Source organism: Elgaria multicarinata, chromosome 9 (assembly GCF_023053635.1).
Source record: "Elgaria multicarinata webbii isolate HBS135686 ecotype San Diego chromosome 9, rElgMul1.1.pri, whole genome shotgun sequence".
NCBI lineage: Eukaryota > Metazoa > Chordata > Lepidosauria > Squamata > Anguidae > Elgaria > Elgaria multicarinata.
The window spans coordinates 93508723-93529618 of NC_086179.1; the positions used below are offsets into that span (position 1 = coordinate 93508723).

Sequence of the window (20896 nt, forward strand, 5' to 3'; positions counted from 1 at the left end):
GATCTCACATATCTGAAAGTCTTAAGGAGACCCACCCTAGTTCAATCATCATGATGAGTGGTCAGTCCAATGTTCAGACAGGTTGAGAGTATGGAAGGATAGCACTTTTGCTACAACTTGAGGGGGAGGATTTATTTTATTTTATTCTTACTTAGAAAACCTAAAGAGCCTCTTGTAAATTCAGCTGATATTACTTCACTGGAAATTCTATGTAAGGTAAAGTACCATTAAAAATGGCAGGGATAGTCTGGATTCCAACAAGGAATAATTTATGTATGTAAGTTCTACTTGCTCGCTTAAAATTAAAGCATAAACCCATCACCTATATACTCCTTTAAATCCACTTATGCCCCAAAAGTTTTTTCCCTATTCTATCCTAACAAACCCTTATAACCCCAACTTTACACATATTCAGTAAAATTGCAAGCCAAGAAAAATCCTTCCCCGGTTGACTACACACCCCATTATCCCCATCCAGCATGGCCATTTGCTGCTATTATATGAAAGACTATAACAACAGTCTATTGCCTTTCCGTGTACTTAGGAGCACTACTTCTTTTCTATTTTTAATAAAGTCTTATCTGCCTTAGATGCTACAATGTACCACAGAATGGAACAGTTCTCTTATTTTTCTCTGATTCCAGCATCTGGCAATTTCCACTCCAGTTGAATTCTGATTAGAAACCCAGACTCCATAATGTCTGAACGGAACAGACCGGCACAGCCCAGGGGTCTCTTGAACTGTGACATTGACTGGGCTAAATAATCAACAGTGGGTTAAAAAGTCAACAGTGAATTATTGTGTCATGAGTTTTTCACACCACAGTTGATTATTTGCAAATTACCAATGCAAACGCTGTGCAGAGTTGACTATTTGAACAACTGTTGGCTATTGTGCTGCGTGGCGGGCACCATTGACTATTTCATTGGTTATTTTCAGCGACTATAAAGTCCCCTGGCAAAAGCTACCAAATTGGCAGCTGCTGCTGTAGTCCAACTGGCAGAACTTGATTCTGAAATCTGCCTAGTAACTGATTAGGAAAAGAGCCCCATCATGCCCTAACCCCACCCACAAAATGCTCAACTCTCAGACAACTGTGCTGTTCCATGCCCTGGTCTGTTGTGAAGCAACGTGTTGGGTGGGGGAAGTGATTTTCCACATGCTTGTTGACACAAACTTAGCATTGTATCACAAATGGCGGGTGGGTGGGGATTTCACGCTCTGCCGCTCCTGGAAACTGACATGGGTCTCTCTGCCCAAGACTCCCCCTTCATGTTTTCTTAGTTCTGCTTACTCCCCGTAGCTTTCTAGTGTGGCACAGGCAGTGCTATGTCAAAGTTTGGGCACAGTCCAGCTTGGGGAAGAGGGACAGCAGGAAGGTGGGGAGGAATGCAGGGGAAGGAAAGATAGTGGATGGCCCGAACAGTGGCCTCCCGAGTTCTGTCTCACTTGGCGTGGCTGTGCCCAAACTTAGTAGGTGTGGGGGGTTCCCGGGTGGGGGGGAGGAAGCGGTAAAGGAGCAATCACCATTCCCAACACTAACCAAGTAAAGGGGTTGGCAGCTCTAGCTCTGCGACGGGGGAGAAGACCCATGCCCCAATAAGCAGGGTGGGAGAGATTGTGACAGCCCAAAAATGGGGTGAGTCTCAGTGGCGTGACTTTCCTGGCAGGCTGCCCAGATGGGGTGGAGGCGTTGGTAGAGTGAAAACACTGTGAGAAGCCAACAGGCAGGGAGGGAAGGATCGCGGCAGTGATGGGAATGGAATAGGAACCCCCTCATTGCAAGCACCAGATCCTGTCAGAGAGCGGAGGGGACAGGAATGCTCACAACTGAAAACGAGCCAATCATGGAGGAGTGGTGATGTTTCTGAGTTGCGATGGTCGCTGGGATAAATTTTGGGCAGTAATGGCTGTTGTGATACCAGCGGGAGGACAGGGCACGGAGATATGGCGGTGGATGTGTCAATCAAACACACCATTGACTAATAGTCAACTCGACAATGGCCTTAATCCACAACATGGTTGATTATACTCATGTTGTATGGGGAGTACCCCCTAGATAATCAACCGTGGAGTTGACTATTAACCCCCATTGACTACTGTGTTGTCCGAATGTGCTCATTGAGGGCTGAAAAAGGCAGCCGTCCAGGTGGAGCCCAGTGAAAACCTAGCAAACACCTTTTATTTCAGACTTCGAGAACCCCTGTGCAGCTCAAGGTTCTCTGAGATCCTGAACACCATGGTAAGGATGGGGGAATGCCCACACCCAGCAGAGAGCACTTGGAGCAAGAAGGTCTTTAGAGTGGAAGATTTTTCTCCCTCACACCAGCAATATTTCAGGCTACAGGCTTTTTGAGTCCTGTTATGCAGGCTAGTGGAGATATCTAGGCCTTCACTGAATCGCACAGGAGGATTTAAAGAGACTGCTGCCAGAAAAACTCATTGTGGGAATTCTGTCATCCTGGACAGAATTCCCCCTCCCCAAACCCATCTTTTCCCAAGGCTTTCAATATGGGAATTGTTGTAAACTGCCCAGAGAGCTTCAGCTGTGGGGCGGTATATAAATGTAATAAATAAATAAATAAATAAATAAATTTCTTCTTCCTCTTTTTGGGGCGGCATCTCCTTTAAATCTCCTCTATGCAATTCAATTGATATACAGACATAGAGGGATTGGGGGGGGGGGGGAAGCACAGAGCCAAACACTCAGGTTCTGACCTGGAATACATTTCTGGGAATTTGGAAACAGGACAGCTCAGGCAGAATCCAGTACAGCCAGAGCCCTTAGGCATACACTACACCACTTTCTTATGGGGCCTTACTTGTAAGACCGTGGTTTACATTTTTTTCAGCATAAGTTATTGAAAATCATTCTATAGCTCCCAAAATGTACATCCTCTATTCTTCTTAGAATAAAAACAGGAATGCTCTTTGTAGAGATGAGGGCTCATTGTCTGTCCTCAATTACTGGCTTAAGTTGATCAATATGCCTCCAGGAAATGCTTCTAAAATTAAACTTCTTTGAGCAAATTTACTCTAAAGTATCTTATCCAGTTTCTTAGCATCAGAGGGTTGTTCAAATTTTGCATTCAGATAGTTTTTCTGAAGTGTATTCCAATCAAACTAGGAGAATAGCCGCTTGCAAGTAGTTTAAAACTGGATTTGATCATGTGTACTCCCAAATCTGACTTGATATCTGTGAACAGAATCAAGATTGCTCCTTGGTACAGCAAGATCAACTATAAACGGAAATTGGAAGATTACTAGATCAAAATGGATAAATTCCCCATAAACAGAATCATTGTTATGTTGAAATTTCAATGCATATTTTAACTTGTCAACTGCTTAAACTACTATACAATGCTATAGAGACACAGAGCCAGTTCACACATTCAGAACAAATCACCATGGCTTGTTGTAAACCAGGATTATGCATGATTTGCATAATCACTGCCCAACCACAGCTTAATGAATTAGCCAAACATGGGGAGGAAGGCTTGTTGGAAGATTAAACAATCCTCAAATAACTCTACAATGGCACAAGTGAGAATTGCTTAGCTGGAGTGATACTGAGTCCTTAAAATAAACCTATTTTTATTTTACTAAATTATTCTGCTTGGAATGTAAGCCATCTCTACCTACAAGTGTGGCAAACTAGCAAAGGAAACTTCTTGTAACATCACCTCACACACGGAAGAAAGGATGGAGAGTGCTTGTGATGTCAAAGCCAATTCCCTTAAAATATTTTTGGGGTAAATGGGTACTTTGCCAGCACCAACATCTCTAAACATTTGGGCATGCCTAAATATATCTTATAAAAAATCTCTAATGGGTGTTCATTGATCAGTGGTATGAATATATCCATTCTGTTAAACATTACTATGCATAGAGGATGGACATCAATAAGCACAGTAATTTAGGCCATAGCTGGACAGGCCGATATCCCGGTGCAATGCCCGGGATCATCCCTGTGCATCCACATGATGCACAGGGGATCCCAGGAGCAGGGAGGGGTGATCCCTCCCTTGCCCCGGTATCTTGCCCTAGCCTTTGAGCCTGCTTTTTCTGAAGTCTCGGGCTGATCCTAAGACCGTGGAACGTGTATACGGGCGTTGTGGTTTGTCCCGGCTCCTCGCAGTTACTTGCGAGGAGCCAGGACCTGCGCACGGGGCGCAGAGCTCCTCAGGAGCTCTGCGTCCATTAGGGGTGGGGTAAGCGGGGGAAATTATTTTAAATAATAAAAAAGAGTGTTTATGCATTCTTCTTCTTTAACAAAAAGGCACAAAATTGCGGTCGTGACGTCCCCTCCCTCCGAGGTCATCGTGCGCCACGTGTAAACAGAGAGGGAGATCTCACAACTGAAATATCGTGAGATCTTCACCTCTCTGTCACGTCTAGCTGAGGCCCCAGTTAAATAGAAAAACAGGTTTATATTTATGGAAACAACATCGCTTGTCATATGAACCATAATGAAAAGATTGCAATTGTTGGGAACCGTCCAGTGAGCTTCAGCTATTGGGCCACATAGAAATGTAATAAATAAATAAATGTTTCAAAAGCTAGATAAAAAACAAATTTTCATCATCATAGGATGGTAAGAGAGATACCATGTTTAAATAATTGGGACCTGCAACAAAATGTTACAGTGTGTCCTCATCTTCTAACGGGAGTGCTCCTGTTCAGAGTTAATGCCAGCCAGGCAAGCCCTCAGGGACACTGTAACCTAGGAGGAGAGCAAGATGGGCATTCTACTCTCTCTGTCCTTGCATGCTAGTTTCCAGGGGACAGGGCCTGTGGGAGGGAGCCTCTACAGGATGCATCCCCAACTGAGGCACCAGCTTAAGGAACACTCTGGGCATGTCTACACCAGCTCTATATCCCTGGATCGTCCCGGGATTGTTCCTGTGCATCCAAATGCCACACAGGGGATTCCGGGAGCAGGCAGGGATGATACCTCCATTTTCCTGGGATAACCCTTAGGCCTTAGCTAGACCTAAGGTTTATCCCGGGGTCATCTCTGCCTGCTCCTGGGATATCCTGTGTGTCATTTACATGAACAGGGATGACCCTGGGATGATCTCGGGATAAACCTTAGGTCTAGCTAAGGCCTCAGGTGTAGAAAGAGCCTCTGACTCCTCACATCATCCAGCCTGCATGGGGTCAGTTGGAGTCATCCCCCCCCCCACGGTTCTCCACCACTGCCTTAGAGAGAGTGCACCCCATTCAAAACAGATTGAAACCACCTCTATACTCAGGTCATCCACCTACCGAGAATACCTCTGTGTCTTATCAACACTGAGTTTCATTTTATTACCTTTTACCCACTTTATTACCCTGGGCTCATCTACACCAAGCAGGATATTCCACTATGAAAGCGGTATATAAAAGGCAGGAGACACACCAAGCAGGATATAGCGGTATGAAAGTGGTATATGGTCTGTGTCAATGGGCCCCAGCAGTTGTCAGTGCACTTCAATACTGCTATGAAGCAGTAGTGTGGCTCCTCCCCTATAAACCACTTTCATAGGGAAATATCCTGCTTGGTGTAGGTGAGCCCCCTATCATAGAAGCCACAGAGCTGAATAATACCGTATTTCTTTGATTGTAAGACGCCATCGATTGTAAGACGCACACTAATTTCAGTACCACTAACAGAAAAAAAAAGCTTTGATTCTAAGAAATAATAAACGCACCCGCGATTCTAAGACACACCCCATTTTGAGAGATGTTTATATGGGGAAAAAATGTGTCTTAGGCCACAGCTAGACCTAAGGTTTATCCTGGGATCATCCAGGGTTCGCCCCTGCCTGAGTACTGGATCCCCTGTGTGTCACCTAGATGAACAGGTTTGACCCCTGGACGATCCAAGGATAAACCTTAGGTCTAGCTATGGCCTTAGAGTCGAAGAAATACTGTAGTCTCCCCACACCACCTCCTAGAACTGGCCCTCCTGCTCGGTGCAGAACCACTGAAGCACAGTGCCCCTCACTCTAGTTTTCAACCTACAAAGTTTATCCAGGACATATGGTGCTTTCTGAGTGTTGAAATAAATAAGACACAAAGGATGTGGCACAAAGGACCTTACAATCTAACACTGGCAGAGGAGGCCACAGAGGGAGAGGGGAGGGAGAGAGAAGAGCAGTAAGCAAGGAGCCGAAGTTATATTTACTTAAACTTGTTTACCACTAGGGTGAGGGTTAAGCAGTTCAGTCAAGGCCTTGAAAAAGATGAAGTTTGAGAAGGGATTTGGAAGGTGAAAGAGAGATATCTACATGTTTATGAAAGTCCATGCATAGAGGTAGCAAGAGCAGGAATCTACACAATTTTGCTCACTGTAGTGAGCGCTTTGAAAATGTCTAATACATGAGCCCCAGGCTTTCTCACAACTCTGTATCTGTGAGGGTGGAGGAGGATCCCCTTATTCCCCACTTCCAAAGTTCAGAGGAAGTCTGAAATATGTTTCAGCTCTGTGCTTGGAGCAACAGGTTGACAGAGCAAGCCTCCCTCCTGCACCCTTCCTGTCTCCAAGCACTGAGCGTCCAGCAAATGCAGAGCCAAAACAAACCTAACCCCCACCCCCAACCCAGCTCTCATCTGCCTTTCCCTTGCAACTGAGAGAGAAGCAGAGGTTTGTTCCCGACACCACTCTGCATTTTGGAGGTGCAGCAGAAAATCAGGAATAAGACCACATGCTTTGGGGAAGGGTCATGGCTCTGCCAACCACAAATGTTTGATTGACCAACAAGATCAACTGAAACGTGTGGACTTCTGTGGACACAATTATGACAGCAACAGTTACAAACTATATGATTTATTATAATTAATAAAGGAATTTAAACTTTAGTGCCTCTAATATAAGAGTGGGAAACCTCTTTCAGAGTAAGGGTTGAATACAGTTTTGAAATTTGGGGGATGGGCACATTCCAGTGGTGGGTGAGGCCAATGGCAAAAATATTTTATTTATTCGTTTGCTTCATTTCTATACTGCCCAATAGCCTAAGTGCTCTGGGCCATTCCCCAAAATACAAAAATTACCAGCACACTGTAGCTTAAAGCTCTTACCACCAGTGACTAGGATTAAGGAGAGGCGCCTGCACTTTTAGAATGGGGAAAAAGCAGAACAAAAGCTGGGAAACTTTGGGGAGGGGGAGGGGGTCCAGGAGGTATGGCCATCCAGGAAACCTTAGTGGACCAGAATGGGACGCCAGGACTGAGGTTCCCCACCCCTGTTCTAACTCCCTAAAATGTAGTAAACAGCCAAAGACTACCATAAGAGAAGAAACTCCATAAATTGCACAATACAAAATAGAGACCTGGGCTTCAGCTAGACCTACCTGGTTTTGCGTGGTGGAGGGGTGAAGATCTCGCGATATTTTTATCGCGAGATCCCCCCTCTGTTTACATGTGGTGTACAACGGCCTTGGAAGGAGAGGACGTCACACCCGCCATTTCGGGTTTTTTTAAGAAACAGAAGATGCGCTCGGTAAGGGTGGTTGTTTTTTTTTTTTTAAAAAAAATAATTTTCCCCGCTCCACCCCCCCCGATGGGCGTAGAGCTCCTGAGGAGCTCTGCGCCCCATGCGCGGGTCCTGGCTTGTCGCGAGGAACCGGGACAAACCACAATGCCCGTACACACATTCCGCAGTCTCAGGCTCAGCCTGAGACCATGGAGAAAGCGGGCCTAAAAGCGTAGGGCGAGAACATCCCTCCCTGATCCCAGGATCCCCTGAGAGTCATGTGAAAGCACAGGGACGATACCGGGGATCGCCCCGGGATTTCGCCCCATTTAGCTAAGGCCCTGGGTTTCAAAGTATTCTAGGAAATTAGGAAATAAGCTGTGCAGTGCAATCCTAAATACCTTTACAGAGATGCAGGTTCCACTGAGTTCAATGGAGCTTACTCCACTGAAAGAATTCTTAGAATTGCAACTGTGGTCTTTTATTCCATTTACAATGCAGTCATGATGACGTTATATACATAGATACTGAATTCAATATATCATAATATTATCATGGGGATTTTAAAGCCATTATCTTCAGTGCAGGGTTTCACACAGATCCCACTATCATACACATATGAAGACCCTTTCGTTAAAACAAGACATGCCTGGTCTGTGAATATATTTCAATCTGTGTGGCTGCTGTCACTCAATGCATACAGAGATGATTCCATGTTCCTGTCCATTCACACTACAAATTCCCACTGCTAGTGAGACTTTTGGTATTCATGCTGCAATTTGACCACCTATGCTGAATGCTGGTGTATAATCCACAGGGCTTTTTGGGGTTCACTGTTCCCCACTGGACTTTGTTGCATCATAAATTTCTAGAGAAAGAAATATAAGTGCCTTGTTTTAGGTGTATGCCTACCCAAAAGCATTGGCTTGTTTTACTTACTTAAAAAGAGTCCACTAGTGCTTGACAGATAAAAACAGCAAGTATCACAAAAGCTCTAAAGCTAGCCAGATATGTCTAAATGGATTTTCACATTCCTAAAATGATTTTCACAAATGGCTCTGGAAGCCTTGTTGAACATATCTTTATCTGAACTATATTCTCTTTTCAGTCTTACAAATAGAGAGGAACCAGAGGAGTAAATGGAACATGGAACACCAAGCAGTGTTTCCCAACTAGGGTGGTGTGTGTACTCTGAGCTAAAAAGAAACCCATCACACACCAAAAACTCATATTCTGCGCCAAGCTTGTCTGAATCCTCTGACCTGTATAAATTATACATATCAATAGTTTGCATATTTTATTTTGTATAGTTTATGCTAAATTTGAATGTTAGGGAGATGGATAAAAAAAGTAAGGCACTGAAATACAATCCCCAGCCCCAGAACACTAAATATCTTATTTAGCCACCTGCTGTCTGGTTTGCGAGATTCTACCGGGTATTGCCTGTATCTTCACATATAAAGGGCTTGAAACATTTTAAATTAGATTTTTGGGAATATGAGCTCATATCACATTCTGCAGGTTGTCTGTGATTGTTCAAGGTCAGGATTACACACCGCCCTGATTGCACTGATCCTTACTCTCCCCCTCAATCCTCCCTCTGTTTAGAGGTGAAACCAATCAGACGCTGACACCTACAATGCTTAAAACTCTCTACATTAAACCCAAAGATTAAAAATAACACACCAAATTGAATAAAACCAGCAGAAGAAGCCAAGATAAAATTCTCCAAATCAGTATAATCAACCACGTTATCGAAAAGACCTTTCTAATAAAGACATTTCCCTGGCCGTGGTACTTAATAGACTCTCGCCCCAGCATCACAATAAACACCACCCCTCTATATTATATAGAGTTTCTTGCGTCCCTGGGGCAAGTTGTTTCATACTGTCAGTGCCACAATGGAAAAGGCTCTGCCGCCTCCAACCTAAACTGAGTATTTCTATTCTATAAATGAAGGGACACAGCACAGCCTCAACCAAGAAGGCATTATGGGGAATTGTGGAAGAAAAGACAACAATGGCAAAAAAAACCGGAGAGACAAAGTTTTCAGCTGAAAAAAGTTAATTGACATAATCGTTGTGCCCAAAGAACAGCATCAGCCTGGCTTAAAAGCACTGCTTTGCTTCCTATTCACACTGCCACAGCTATGCCTCCCTATACCTATTCAACACTGCTTCACAGTTCACATACCCTTGTACTTTTCTATGGCTCGCCTGTGTTTATTACTCCAGCTCCTGCCACATAAGTACTCCCCATCTCAATGCAACCCTACTGCTCTTTCACCTCCACTAGCTCTCATGCCATGACTGTTTCCCCAAACTATATCCCTCATCACCATAGCTCCCCATTGCACAGTTGGTCTAAGTTACACTTCTATTTTTTTTTTAAAAAAATTAACTCCAGCCTTCAGCCAAAAAGGTTGGGTATACAGATGAGGGGGGGAAAAGACACCCTCAGGCTTACAATTTAAAATACATAATAAAAGGGGAAAAGGGAGGAGGGAAGAGGAAAAAAGCAAACTCAGGCTTACAATTTAAAATACACAATAAAAGGAAAAAAGGGAGGAGGGAAGAGGAAAAAAGCAAACTCAGGCAGCAGTCTTAAAGTTATATCACACACACACACATACTCACACTCACACGCCTGTCTTCAAGTCACTCTATACCTACTGCAATAGTGACCAAACCCTTTCCTATCTCTATTAGCTGCAGTTCTCATATTTTCCAACTATTCCCTTCACTCTTGACATACCGCATGCCAAAAATATCCCTATTTCCACACTGAAGTACTTTCCAGCTTTTCTCAGGAGGAGAAAATGGCACAACTTCATTGTAAGCCACCCCTGAGCTCCTTGACGAAAAGAAAAAGAAGAATGAGAGGGATAAAAATACAAGCGTAGCAAATATTAATTTGTAAAAATGTAATAAATAAATAAATAAATAATAAATAAAATAAACACCAGCCTACCAACAAACCATATAGCTGCTGCAGTTGCGTGCGTGCACACACACCATAGTCCTATTCCTTTCTGAGACAAAAGGCACTCTCTGCACATGCTCACAGGCACTGTATCTTTGCATCGAATTAAAACACACACAACAGGAGCAGACCAGTGAGTGCCACTTCGCACATAGGGAAAAGCAATAGCTCAGCATTTACAAATATCTCAAGAAGTAAGGAAGGGAGGAAGGATCTTCTCCAGGCACCGTGGGGAGCCAGGGCCAGTCAGAAGTAGACAAGGATTCCCCATAAGGCAGCTACAAATACTCAGAGGTGCAAAGAGCTAGAGCCTTTAAGCACATCAGTCGGTAAGCCTGATCCAAATCCCATCATCCCCTCAGCACTCCAGTACCACGAGATGACCCCGCCCCCTGCAACTACTCCAGTCTCTCCACCCACTTTCTTCCATCTTCCTCCATCCACGAGTTATTGGGACGCGCTCTACGAAATAAAACGATGGCTGAGACACATGTTTCGGTGACTACCCGAAGTCTAGCGAGCGTTGTTAACCCTTCCGGCGCGGTCGGCATGCTCGAAAGGTGGGCAAACGCGTGGCGGCTTGGGAAGTTCCGAAGACCGCGGGCGCGTTCACACGGTCGAAACTTCACCGCGCCCCACGGCTCCCGGCGCTGCGGCCGTGCTTCCCTCCCCTCCGCACCCCAACTTCGGGATCTGAGGAGCCCCGCTTGCTGCTGGCGCTCACCTGGGCATGGGACGCCGGCTCCGCGGGCGCGCGGCGGGCGCTGCAGCCCAGCTTCGTCTGCAGGTTGATGGGCGCGCTTTGCGGGGGCTCCGCGCTGCAGCCCAGGCCCCCGTTGAGGTGCGCGGTCACCATGGCGACGGGACCCTTGGCCGGAAGCACGGAGAGAGCCAGGCTCTGAGGGCTGGGGCTCGGGCCGCCGCCGGGCGCCTTGAGGAGCGCCGGCACCGCGGGCTGCTTGCCGCCGCCGCCGCCGCCGCCGCTGCTGCTGCCGGCGGCCCCGCTGCTCTTCCCTCCTGCGCTCCCCACCAGCACGGCGGCGGAGCAGCTCCTCACCGCCAGCTTCTGCAAGAGAAGGAGAAAAAGAAGAGGGGCGCTCAGGCTTCCCGCGTTTTTAAAGCGGCTTCGCCCCCAGCCAGACCCACCCGCCCGCCCTCCCACTGAGAGGGAGCCGAGGGCGCGCGAGAGCAGCGCGTGGCGCCGGGGGCGCAGGAAGCCGGAGGGCGCCAAGGCAGGCGGCTCACCCCGGCAAGGGAGGCGCTTCCTCGGAGGAGCGGTCGGGAGGGTCGCCGCCTCCGCCTCCGCCTCCGCCTTCACGCGCGTCTCGCGTCCCTTTTCCTTTCGGAGTTTCTCTCCGGAAGCGCCGCAGTTACGCGCCAAAGAGGAGGATGCCAGAGTGAGTTACGGGCGGCAGCGAGGCTGCTTTCGGCCGGCGCGCCCTTTGCGGGGTCCCTCGCAGCGAGGCCGCGGAAGCCTGTTCCTCGCTTTCCCCCCCCCCCGCCCCCTCCTCTCCAGCTACAGGGTGAGGAGAGGCCATTGTTTAGCCCCAGGAGAGCGCGCGGAGCAAAGACGCAAGGTGGAGGGGGGCCACCGGGGGGCTATTGGTGGCCAAGGTGCTGAGCCTCTTTGGGCATAGGGTTCAGGACTTTGGACCGCTCCTTTAGAATGCTGACTGAAACCCAGAGCAGATTCACACACACATACCACAGAAATAGGAGCCACCAGCTTCCACAGGCCTGACTTTGTGTAGGGGTGTGTGTGTGAATCTGCTCTGCGTTTCAGTCAGAATTCCAAAGGAGCGATCCAAAGTCCTGAACCCTTTTCCCAAAGGGGCTCAAAATCAAGGCCCACCTATTCCAATATTCTCTCTCCGCACACATACCACAGAAATAGCAGCCAACGGCTTCCACAGGCCCGATTTTGTGTGTGCATGTAGGTGTGTGTGTGGAGAAAGAATATTGGAATAGGTGGGCCTTGATTTTATTAAGCAAAGCAACCTTCCCTCTCCCCCTGCTTCTATTTTTAAGCAATTGTAGATGCATATTGGGATCACTTAACACAGATTGCTTATGCCTTAATAGTTTATTGATCCAGATTATCCATTTGTGCTTTGCAACATTGAACACACATTCCTGGACCGTGCGGGGACCCAAGCAAAACAGGGAGTGCCCAACCTGCTCAAGGTTGCAGCCCAACAACTCCCATGAGTACTTTTTTGAAATGTACTCTTCTTTCCGTGGCCTGAAATGGAACCAGCCAAACAAAAGAAAAAGAACAAATGGGGGCATTGATTGGGAAGTTCTTGGAATGAGTGGGAGCAGTGCAATTGGTGTTCTTCTGCTGCCCCCATTTATTTCAATGAGGCTTATGGAAATGAGCTTCCAAATGGATTATGTCTCTGTAACCAGATCCTTTTCACATTTACTCAGGGTTAAGTTCTATTAAGTTGAGTCAGGCTTACTCCCAAGTAAGCGTGCATAAGATTGCAGCTTTTATCAAGAAGTAGGAGTCATTGAAACTGCCATGCAAGTCACTACAATTACTTTGCCTTCAATTTGAAGCTGCAGCAGCTCTGTAGATTTGCACTCTCAGCAATAAGCTGTGCTTTAAATTATGACCTGCACATACATTCTCTCTGCCTCGCCACCTCCAACCCCACACGTACAGCACTGAACCTGGGGTTTGGTTAATTTGTCATGTACAGCAACACTGATCAATATGCGGTGTGGTTCCTTTTACCCATAACAGTTCCAATTTTTCCAGCCCACCAAAGTTACTTGATATAACTCACAACCTGGATAGCGAAAATGAACACTTTCTAACTGATTACGAGTTACAAGAATTTTGTTTTGAAAAGTAATTTAAAAATAATAATTGTTCCCTCCTCAAAAGCCACCCTGAAGTAATAATGTACATTATTCACAACAAAAAATGTTTCACAAGAAAAAAATTCAAATATATATATAATTTTAAGACTTGTTTATCCAACAATTGTTTATGAAATTAGTGTAATGAGATTACTGATGATATGAGAAGTTCAAACATAAAGCTCAGATGAAGGTTTGTGTCCTATCTCCAGTATTCGAGGCAATAAGCCTGTATGCACCAGTTGCTGGGGAACATGGGAGGGAGGGTGCTGTTGCACCATGTCCTGCCTGTTCATCCTTGGCCGATGGCTGGCTGGCCACTGTGTGAACAGAATGCTGGACTAGATGGACCCTTGGTCTGATCCAGCATCAGGGCACTTCTTATGTTCTTATGTTTATTTTCCCAATGGTAACATAATTGAACATTTTAAAGAAGGTTTTATACATTTTACGGAGTCCAGTTCTGATATTAAACACTTTGTACAATACTAGGCTTAATTCTGCCAGAGATTGAGGGCCAGAGACTGCTTTTCCCTTTCCCTTTAATTATCAGGACACAGTGGCAGGCAGGGATCATGGCAGATTATAAGGAACAGTTTCCAATAGATGCTGTTCACCACCATGAATATACAAGCCAGCATGAAGAGACACTGAGCCCCACAGGAACTTTACTTCCCATGGCTTCCAGTGTCCATCCGAGTTGCTGCAAGCAAACAGGCCAGTGTTTAGGAACACTGCCATCATTAGAAATGAATTCTTATGAAAGGTGATGTCCCTGGATGCTGCCACATATGCTCACATCAGCATTTAGGGATGCTGTGAACCATAGTAACTATATTTCCCATGGTTCCTTGTAGATCATGAGGCCTTATGACAAAGTAGTGCTGGCACCCTCAACACAAAATTAAAATTGAGACGCAAAGAGGCAGAGGGATGAGTTATATATGGGCAGACCAGAGGGGCTGAGGCTGGTTTGAAATGGATCCATTTAGATTGGCATGGGGGAGTCTGGGTCCAAACCTAAATGGATCGAGGAGGGTAGGTCCATAAACTCCAGTGTCTGCCCTGGCCCCCAGTTTCTTTATTCCTAGTCATCACTACTTTTCAATATGTTATATTTAATAGGGGTGTGCACGGACCCCCCGCTCCGCTTCACTTCCAGATCCACGATTTTCGGATCGGGCCACTTCGCCCCGCCCCCGCTCCACCCATGTCCGCTCCGCTCGGAGCTCCGGATCAGGATCGGAGCTCCTTTTCCCCCCCCCCATAGGGTTGCATTGAAAGCTAAAAAAGTAAACAACTTTTTTTCTGTTCAAGTTAGAAACCTCACGTTTGGCACCATGACACCTCATGGGGGTATACACATGCACGCCAAGTTTCAAGGCAATCCCATCATCCCCTGATTTTTGGGGAATTTATGAAAATCGGGCACCCCATTCACACCCCTTTCCATAGCTCCGTCAATTTGCACGCTAAAAATCTCAAACTCACCACCATGAGAGCTTATCCAGGGACACACACGCACGCCCAGACTCAAGGCAGTCCCATCATCCCCTGATTTTTGGCGCGGCTCTAACCTCTAACGCACCACCCATAACCCTAATTCACACCCCTTTCGATAGCTCCGTCAATTTGCATGTTAGAAACCTCAAACTTGGCACCATGATAGCTTATCCACTTGTCCACATGGACGCCCAGACTCAAGGCAATCCCATCATCCCCTGATTTTTGGCGCGGCTTAACACCCCAAATTGTCCCATTCTACAACTACGTCAATTTGCACGTTAGAAACCTCAAACTCAGCACCATGATAGCTTATCCACGTGTCCACATGGACACCAAGTTTCAAGGCAATCCCATCATCCCCTGATTTTTGGGGAATTTATGAAAATCGGGCACCCCATTCACACCCCTTGGGATAGCTCCGTCAATTTGCATGTTAGAAACCTCAAACTTGGCACCATGATAGCTTATCCACGTGTCCATATGGACGCCAAGTTTCAAGGCAATCCCATCATCCCCTGATTTTTGGGGAATTTTTGAAAATCGGGCACCCCATTCACACCCCTTTCCATAGCTCTGTCATTTTGCATGTTAGAAACCTCAAACTTGGCACCATGAAAGCTAATCCATGTGTCTAATCCTACTGTATGTAGGGAAATGGGACAAGAAGTTTGTGTATGCTTTGCCCAAACAGGATTTGAAATGCTCAATCAGTGGCTGTTGCACTTCACAAACAGTGCACTGCACACACAGCATGCTCACACAATCACACAGTCACACACAGAGTCCAAGTAACAGAGAGAAGAAATAGAGAATAATTTTTTTCGCATTTTTTTGTATTTTTTGGTATATAGAAGGAAGGAAGATGAAACACAGTCAGGCTTTAAGAGAGGGGAGAGGGGGGACAACCAACCAACCAAACACACACTCCAAAGTTTAAAAATAAAGTTTATATTAAATCAAAGTAAGGGAAAAACACAGAGCAAACTAAGCTAAAAGTCAGAAAGAAGCAAACAAACACACACACACGCGCCAAGCTAAATCCTAATCTATCTCCAAAGTCCAAACACAGCAGCAGCACCTATAACTAACTCCTCTCTCCACGAACGACAACCCACAAAGATGCTGAAAGCTGAAAGCTCTGAGGGTGCCTCTGCCTTAGTCCCCCCCTCCAACGCTGGGATTGGAGGATGCTTCATGAGGTGATCAATTCTCATCAGGATTGGGAGTTGAATGTGCCTGTCATCGCTTCAAATAAACCCCGCCGCGCCGCAGCCGGGTTTACCCTACTGTTTGTATTGTAAATGTACCCGATTTTTAAAAAAAACATAGCACACAAACCAAAGGACACAGAAAGTTGAGAGTAGTCTCAAAATGACCCCCATCCACGACTGTCTAAGCACAAGAATTTTCAGAACGATAGCTTCAAAAACAACCCAGTTATCCCCGATTCTTTTCCACAATGCAATCCTATGGGCGAAAACCGCCGTTTGACCCGCGCTGTCCCTGTTTGTTGACCCGATTTTTTAAAATATATAGCACGCGACCCGCACGATGCAGAGAGGTGAGAGTAGTCTCAAAATGACCCCCATCCACGACTGTCTAAGCACAAAAATTTTCAGAACGATAGCTTCAAAAACAACCCAGTTATCTATGGGCGAAATGTTTCAAGATGGCGATCGGAGCGCTCCGCGGAAAGAAGCGCTCCGAAAATGGTCGCTTCTCTTCGCCTTGCTTCTAGGGGTCCGCGGTCCGCTTCTACTCCGCCTCTGGGCAAGGCGGAGCAGGCCAATTCGCTCCTGCTTCTGCGCTTCTAATAGGAGCGGAGCACATGCCTAATATTTAAGTATGTGTCTGTAATTGATCAGAAACATATACTTCAGTTGTTCATTTGTACGCATGGGTCTTTTAAAACGTCCCTAAGGTTTAATAGAAAAAAGAGCCCTGCTGATTGCAGTGTTTTATACATCCCAAGTTGCCCTCCTTGTGAGAAAGCTTCATTCAAAATGTTCCAAGTAAATATATTTAGATTCAAGATATTAGAGTGCAATGTGCATCTGTTATGCTAAATGGGAGGTTTGGCACTGATTTCAGAGGCCTGTTAACTGTATTTGTGCCACATTGATTGCAGTGGAACATAAATGCATTAGCTTTGTTACAGAGCCAGGTTCAAGGAATTATTATTGATGTATGAAGCCCTAAAGAACTTAGGACCAGGTTGTCTGAAAAATCATCTCTCCTACGTAGACCCATTACGCCATTATGATCTTCAGGGGAGGCCACATTCTGCAGAATCTCATCTTGCACAAGGCAGCAATAGGCCTTCTCTATGGTGGTACCCTTCACCCTGAAATGTGCTTTCAACTATTAGTAAAAGCTTAGTTGTTTATCCTGGCTTTCCCCAACCGTTAACTTATCTAAATGCTGTTTTGCTTTTAATTCTGTATTGGAGGGGATGGATGTAATATGTTGCGACCGCGTCAGGATTTTTCAAATGAGAACCGGTATATAAATATTCTAAAATAAATAAATAATAAATTATAGCAGGGGTGCAAGGCCTCTTTTACCCAAGGACTAGAGCCAGTTTTGGAGAAGTTCTTGGGACATGCATTCCAGTGGCAACCCCCCACCCTCAAATACCAGCATATTTTAGCTTAAAGCTCCTATTGCCAGTAATTAACACTTAGGAGAGAAATTTCAACCTTTTAAAATGGGGAAAAAACTGCACAGTTGCTGGGAAAACCAGCCAATGACAGGCAGCTGGGGGAAAGGGTTAGAGCCAGAGGAAGGAAATGTGGCCTTCAGACTGGGTCTACTGGAGGGAGGGATTTGGTCCCTGGACCAGAGATTCTAACCCTGACTTATAGTTCAGTATGACTCATGGATATACTTTCATCGATGTTACATGGCTTAGTGCCTTTCCAATCAAAGATATTATAGTCCACTATTTCAGGCTAAATAGGTGGTTGATCAGGCTATATGTCTTCAGCAATAAAATTGCAAGTGCTTTGTGGTAAGGTATATTTCAATACAAAAGCTATATTTTATATGTGAAAACTACACTTGAAACACGTCTTCACAGTACTATAATTTAATAAAAATCTAATTTGTTCTAGCTGAGGTTTATTGCTATTTTTACAAGACATGTTAGCAGATCGATTCCTTTTTAAGCTGCCAACGGTAGTGGAAATGGAACTTATTCAACCCCGTATTTGTTTGCTTTCGAAAATAAAAAAAGGATCGTCACCTTGCACCATACACTGATGCTATTTTAATCACATTTTTGTTTTAAAGTGATAGAATATTAATGTTAAAGGGACTTTGAGTCACTTTAAATAACTTTTAAAGTAACTTTAATGTGATCTTGAGCCATCTCCTGAAAGTGACTTAAAGTATGATCTGCCAATGAGGAACTGTTAAAAGTGTTCTGGATCTGTTAATAAAATTAAATTCTACCTGAGCCCTGTTAGGGTGGGTAAAGTCATTACTTACGGTATTCATTATTTAAAATATGCATTACTTACAGTGCATTCCTATGCATGTTTCCTGATAACTAAGGATTACTCCAGCTAATGATTACCCCAAGGATTACAGCCACAACTTGTAGGAAAGAGTCCTACAAATCTTATACCTGAAGCATGGAGGTATCAGATCAACATTCTCTATTTACCAAGGGGATGCCCTGTTTTGTAGTACCTAACTCTGGTAAACCAGTGTCTTCATTTGTCCTATTCTTGTCTTTTGAAAAGCTGTGGGTAGGTGGATGGTTGACTTTAAAATATTGTTAATGTATGCTAACCCCCTTGTTTGGTTCTTTAAAAGTGGGGGGTACCTCTCGCTTCTAGTATTCATGCATATTAATACATGTACATGGACACACAGTGACAGTACAATATAGGTGTACCCTATCCAGACAGTAAGCATTATGTCTGAGATGAAACTATTCTATCATTTTACTACCAGATCAGCGTAGAATTAAGCATTCTATGGCTTGTCCTGCGCTATCTTCTGGGACAAGGTGAGTTATACTCATTGTTAGAATGTGTTTAATTCACCTTGTCCCAGATGATAGTGCAGGACAGACTGTTGAATTGCAGAATAAATACTATATACGACTAGAGCTCCGTCCGACGAGCTCGTTACTGGGCACTCACAGAGTTTGCTCAGGTCCCTCCCATGACGTTGTCTGCCTCCCGCTCCCCTTCCGCCCCATCTGGCCTTCCTTGTGCAACAAAAAATCCCCTCATTAAGTCCGATGTGTTTTTTTAAACTCGGGATTGCTGCTCTCTCCTGCTGTGTGCAGGAGAAGCACCGCCATTAGAACTGTGGACTCAATGGGCCCCATGCTCGTGCTGTACTTCCTCTTTTGAAAAGAGGAAGTAACTGAGGACAGAAAACACCGGCTGAGAAGCGAAGGTAGGGAGCATGTTAACCCCCGGTGTGATGGAGCTTCTGGTGTCCTGCTGTTTAATGTGTAATGAGGGTGGAGGGTTGAATGCTGTGCACAGGCAGCACTTCTGGAATAGGGGTGTTACAACGTTGGAGGGGTCTGCTAGGTGGAAAAAGCAGTCTGCACAACCTGAAATACTGATTTTTCTTTAGTGAGGATATATGTACAAAGAAAAGCAATCACAATTAAATCTGCATCTGGGACCTTACATCTATGAAGACATAATTATTAATATTATTATTAATAATATTAATTTATATAGCACCATCAATTTTCATGGTGCTATACAGAACAAAAGCATCTAAACTATTATCTTAAGCATCTAAACTATTATCAAAATGTTCGTTATAGTAACTTCTGATACTTCCTTCAGAGCAGGAGATAACATGGTTCTAAACCTTGATAATGTATCAGTTAAAATAAAATTAAGGTAAAATAGAAAGATCAAACAGAATCAAAGTCGCTTTAAACAGCAATGACAGAAAGCCCACAGAAAAAACTGAAAGTTTAACCAAGAGAAATAAAATGCATTTTTGCATGACAGAATTATGTTTTCAAATCCAGTAAGCTGATATTGTGAACTGCCCAGCTATTGGGCGGTATAAAAATGCAATAAATAAATAAATACAATATTGCTTGGACCACCCCGATACCATAGTGGAACTTATCAGAATACTGAGGTAAGACAAAAAGGTTCCTTCCTCCAATCCACCCCTGCCCACACACACATATTGCCGTTTACACAATGGTGTTTACACTTCCTTCTGCTTTTGATGTTTTACATGTTCAAAATTTACTCAAAGATGGAAAGAAGAAAAAGTTACCCAAATTCCTAACCCCTCTGTTTTAATGGCATATTCCAGTGTTTTCAAACTTTTGACCTTAGGGGTTGAAAATTAGTGGCATATTCTATACTGCACTTTTAAGTTTAGGTGAACAGAGGTGGATCCAGTTCAGACTTCATACCAAAACATAGGCCTTAGCTAGATGGGGCTTTATCATGGGGCAAACCCTGGGATCGTCCCTGTGTGTCCACATGGCGCACAGGGGATCCCGGGATCAGGGAGGGATCATCCCTCCCTTGCCCCGGGATAGAGCCCTCCACTTTGGGTTCGCTTTTTCCGCGGTCTCGGGCTGAGCCCAAGACCATGGAACGTGTGGCCCGTTGCCGTGATTTGACCCAGCTCCGCACAAGGCTACCATCGGGGGTAGGGTGAGGGGAGCAGGGAAATTAAGTTAAATTAAAAAAGAGACCTTCCTTAAGCGCATGAGCGTTCGTGTGCTGCTTCTCCTTTTAAAAAAAATGGCGGGCACAATGCCTCTCTTCTTGAGGTCGTCGCACCTCACGTGTAAACAGAGGAGGGATCTCGCGTTAATCGCAACATGAAATCTTCCCTCCTTCATCCTGGATTATCAGGTAGGTCTAGCTAAGGCCATAGTGAACTAAAAGTTGGACAACATAACACACAAGAATGTATAGATAAAATCTTTAAGTCATTCTCTTTTGTCAAACACTAGATCTAATATTTGACATCATTGTGTTGAATAATACAGCACATATGCTTTAAGTACTTTGAGAGGGTATTTTCTATTTTCTATACATCAATATGTATTGGTTCACAAATAGCACCACGCA

The 20896-nt window shown here is 44.9% G+C and overlaps 1 protein-coding gene across 2 annotated transcripts in view; it reads right to left on the minus strand.

Annotated features, from left to right (window-relative positions):
• Positions 1 to 20896, minus strand: part of PHF21B (PHD finger protein 21B) — a 298381-nt gene that overhangs the window by 99153 nt on the left and 178332 nt on the right. The window contains exon 3 of one of the 2 annotated variants that reach the window (XM_063133362.1): positions 11164 to 11505. The exons of the other annotated variant lie outside the window; for it this stretch is intronic. Within the exon in view, the coding sequence (XP_062989432.1) occupies positions 11164 to 11505 (342 nt within the window). The remainder of the gene's footprint in view (positions 1 to 11163; positions 11506 to 20896) is intronic. 2 annotated transcript variants of the gene reach the window in all.